The sequence below is a fragment of the Rhinopithecus bieti genome, unplaced genomic scaffold (genome assembly GCF_001698545.2).
Source record: "Rhinopithecus bieti isolate Rb0 unplaced genomic scaffold, ASM169854v2 scaffold_34968, whole genome shotgun sequence".
NCBI classification, from domain to species: domain Eukaryota; kingdom Metazoa; phylum Chordata; class Mammalia; order Primates; family Cercopithecidae; genus Rhinopithecus; species Rhinopithecus bieti.
The window spans coordinates 979954-983752 of NW_016814942.1; the positions used below are offsets into that span (position 1 = coordinate 979954).

At 58.5% G+C, this 3799-nt stretch overlaps 1 protein-coding gene across 6 annotated transcripts in view; it reads left to right on the forward strand.

The window, feature by feature from the left end:
* CERS1 (ceramide synthase 1) overlaps positions 1-3460 on the forward strand; it is an 18242-nt gene extending 14782 nt beyond the window's left edge. For 4 of the 6 annotated variants that reach the window (XM_017852676.1, XM_017852677.1, XM_017852674.1 and 1 more), the window contains 4 exons: positions 1172-1333; positions 2028-2175; positions 2383-2492; positions 3271-3460. In XM_017852676.1, coding sequence (XP_017708165.1) covers positions 1172-1333; positions 2028-2175; positions 2383-2492; positions 3271-3352 — 502 coding nt within the window. In that variant the 3' untranslated portion in view covers positions 3353-3460. Of the gene's footprint in view, positions 1-1171; positions 1334-2027; positions 2176-2382 lie in introns of all 6 variants that reach the window. The other 2 variants (XM_017852679.1, XM_017852675.1) reach the window with 1 other exon arrangement.
* Positions 3461-3799: the final 339 nt, after the last annotated feature.

Genomic DNA, 3799 nt, shown 5'->3' on the forward strand with positions numbered 1-3799 from the left:
GCAGCACACCAACATGGCACAAGTATACATATGTAACAAACCTGCACGCTATGCACATGTACCCTAGAACTTAAAGTATAATAATAAAAAAAAAAGTTAAAAAAAAAAAAAATGGCCTCAAGCCTGACATCCCAGCACTTTAGGAGGCCGAGACGGGCGGATCACAAGGTCAGGAGATCAAGACCATCCTGGCGAACACAGTGAAACCCCGTCTCTACTAAAAAATACAAAAAACTAGCCGGGCGAGGTGGCGGGCGCCTGTAGTCCCAGCTACTCGGGAGGCTGAGGCAGGAGAATGGCGGGAACCCAGGAGGGGAAGCTTGCAGTGAGCTGAGATCCGGCCACTGCACTCCAGCCTGGGTGACAGAGCAAGACTCCGCCTCAAAAAAAAAAAAAAAAAAAAAAAAAAGGATCCTAATGGGCTGGGGCAGAGGCCTTTCCTGCATCGACATCCAGACCTGGAAGTCTCACCATGGTGGTGATGTCCAAAGTGAGGGACAAGCTCATAGAGGATCTGGACACAGAGTGGCCCAGGCCTGTGAGAGTCGGGGGTCACAGAGGGTCAGAGGTCACCAAGATGAGGAGGGCCCAGCAAGGAACTTCCAAGGCCAGGCACAGTGGTTCGCGCCTGTAATCCCAGCACTTTGGGAGGCCAAGGTGGGAGGAGCTCTTGAGCCCAGGAGTTTGAGACCATTCTGGGCAACATAGCGAGACCCAGTCTCTACTAAAAATTAAAAAAATTAGCCGGGTGTGGTGTTGGTCTCCTGTAGTCCCAGCTCCTCCTGGGGCTGAGGTGGGAGGATCACTTGAGCCTAGGAGTTTGAGGCTGCAGTGAGCCGGATCACACCACTCCACCCCAGCCTGGGCCACAGAGCAAGACCCTGTCTCAAAAGAAAAATAATCTTACACGGAGCCCCCTGGGCCACATGGGGACACTGAGGCAGGGAAGATGAGGGTCTGGTTGGGGGGTGCACAACTAAGTAGGGGGCAGTGAGGAAAGGGCATCCTGGGAAGGGGAGATGGGCAGGGCAGGCGAGCCAGGAAGGGTGGTTTTGGAGAGGCCCACGGGAAGCCTGAGGTATAGCCCAGGGACTCTTGCTGGGGGCCTTAGTGCAGAGTGGAGGTCCCCTGATGTGAGCCGCCCTCTCCTCTCTGCCTGCTGCTCCCCCAGGTACCACAATGTGGGCATCCTTGTGCTCTTCCTGCACGATATCAGTGACGTGCAGCTGGAGTTCACCAAGCTCAACATTTACTTCAAGTCCCGCAGTGGCTCCTACCACCGGCTGCATGCCCTGGCAGCCGACCTGGGCTGCCTCAGCTTTGGCTTCAGCTGGTGAGTGGCAGGGAGCCCTGGGCAGGGAGGGAGGTGTGGCCTGGTAAGGTGGGTGTGGTCAGAAAGGGGGCGGGACCATGCAGGGAAGGAGACAGGGCCTGGTGAGGTGGGTGTGGCATGGCAAAGGAGGGGCCTCGTGATTTGGGTGGGGCTGTGAAGGGGCGGGGCTATACAGGAAAGGAGTAGGACAATGGGGGAGCCAATTGGGCTAGGAGTGGGGCTGGGCAGAAAAAGGGATGAAGCCAGGTGAGATGGGTGGATCCAGGAACGGGAGGGGCCTGGTGAGGTGGGTTGGGCCAGGCATGGAAGGGGAGGAGCTAGACTAATACAGAGCAAGCCAGGGGTGGGGCCAAGCAGGGTTGGGGTAGGGCTAGGCAGAGAAAGAGGTAGCGCTTTGGTGTGGTGGGCAAGATGTGGCAGAGAAATGGGGGCACTGCGCAGGGAAGGAGGTGGGGGCTTGGTGCGGTGGGCTGGGCCTGGCAGAGAAGGGGAGGGGCTGGGCAGGGAAGGAGGTGGGGCCTTGGTGAGGTGGGCGGGGCATGGCAGGGTAGGAGAAGGACAGAGCAGGAATGGAGACAGGTGGGCAGAGGTGGGCAAGGATAGGGAAAGGGGACAAGGATGGGTCCAGGACGGTACAGGACAGGCATTGGGTGGTCTCCCTCCACCCACGGCTTCCCGACTCCTCCCACCGCAGGTTCTGGTTCCGCCTCTACTGGTTCCCGCTCAAGGTCCTGTATGCCACCTGTCACTGCAGTCTGCGCATGGTACCTGACATCCCCTTCTACTTCTTCTTCAATGCGCTTCTGCTGCTGCTCACCCTCATGAACCTCTACTGGTTCCTGGTGAGTCATCCCCAGCCCTCCTCCACAGTGGCGGTCCCGTCCTTGTCCCCATCCCTGTCCCCTCCTCAGGCAGGTCCGGAGAGGGGCACGTTAGGTGGCAGACAACCTGTGTGGAGGGCCTGGGACAGGAGCACACGACTGTCAGCAGGGCGGTGGCGAGGGAGGCTTCCTTCTCACCAGCACCTCCCCTCCCCTGCCCTCTCGCAGTACATCGTGGCGTTTGCAGCCAAGGTGTTGACAGGCCAGGTGCGCGAGCTGAAGGATCTGCGGGAGTACGATGTGGCCGAGGCCCAAAGCCTGAAGCCCAGCAAAGCCGAGTGAGTGTGGAGGGGCCCGCACCCCGCATTCCCTCCTTTAGTGTCACCTGTCCGAGCATGCTCATGGGCAGGCCCCTAAGACCCAGCAGCAGATGAGGCCAACGCGGATGCTGCCCCCCAAGCCTACTCCAAAACAGAGACTGCAATAAAGACGTGGACAATGTGGCCACTACCCTGAAAGACAGGACAGTGAGGAAGGGGAGGGAGAGGCTGGGGAGGGGCAGGCAGGGCAACAGGCAGGGTCTCGGCAGTGGGGACACTGAGGGCCAGGCCTAGTGGCTGGTGTGGCCGCAGTGGACGAGCTGGGGCCCTGTGAGTGGTGAGGAGTAGCTGTTGACCAGGCTGGATGACAACCTCCGACCCATGTCCCCACTGGAGCCGGTGGCAGTGGGGCTGGGGAGGAAGGAATGCCCAGGGCCGCAGAGAGAGCCCAGGCTCCATCTGGGCTGAGATGTCCTGGCCTCCGAGTCTGGCAGGGGAGCCCACTGCCCAGCCAAACAGGAGCTGGGGCTGGGAGCTTGGACTCAGTCCAACCCAGGAAGGAGTCCTGGGGAAGGAGACAGCCCCAGGCCTGGGGCCGGCAGGTGGGCGCCTGGGCCAGGGATGAACGGAGGCCGAATTGGGTGACAAGCAGGTGTGCAGTGTCTCATAGGCAATGTGAGGAGTGTTTGAGCAGGGGCCAGGACAGGAGGTTGTGGAAGGCTCTGGAAGGTGCCGACCAGCCAGGCCCTGATTTGGCCAGTGGGGGCCATCAGTGACCTGGGAACGATGGTTTCAGGGAAGCAGTGGCTCAGAGCTCCGTGACGTTTTTTGCAATGGGAGGTGCGAGATGCAGACATTTAACACATCCGGGGCTGTAGCCAGGCAGAGGACCCTCAGACCCCCCACCCTGTTTGGAAGGGAGAACCCACCAGATTCGCCTTGGGTGTAGATGAAACAGAAATAAAAGAATCAAAGATGACTCAAGACTTCAAGACTTTTGGCTCGAGCTGGTGTTGACTGAGTGGGACTGGGGCAGGGTCACATGGGTTTTGGCAGATGCGGCATTAAGAGCCTCCTTTTGAGGGTGTTAGATTTACTGTCCTTTGAGCATGAGTTGAGAATTCTTTTTTTTTTTTTTGAGATAGGGTCTCACTCTGTCATCCAGGCTGGAGTGTGCAGTGGCACGATCTCGGCTTGCTGCAACCATAGCCTCCCCGACCCAAGAAGTGATCCTCCTGCCTCAGCCCCCCAAGTAGCTGGGACCACAGGCACGCACCACCACGCTGTGCTAAGTTTTGTATTTTTTTTTTTTTTTTTTTTTTTTT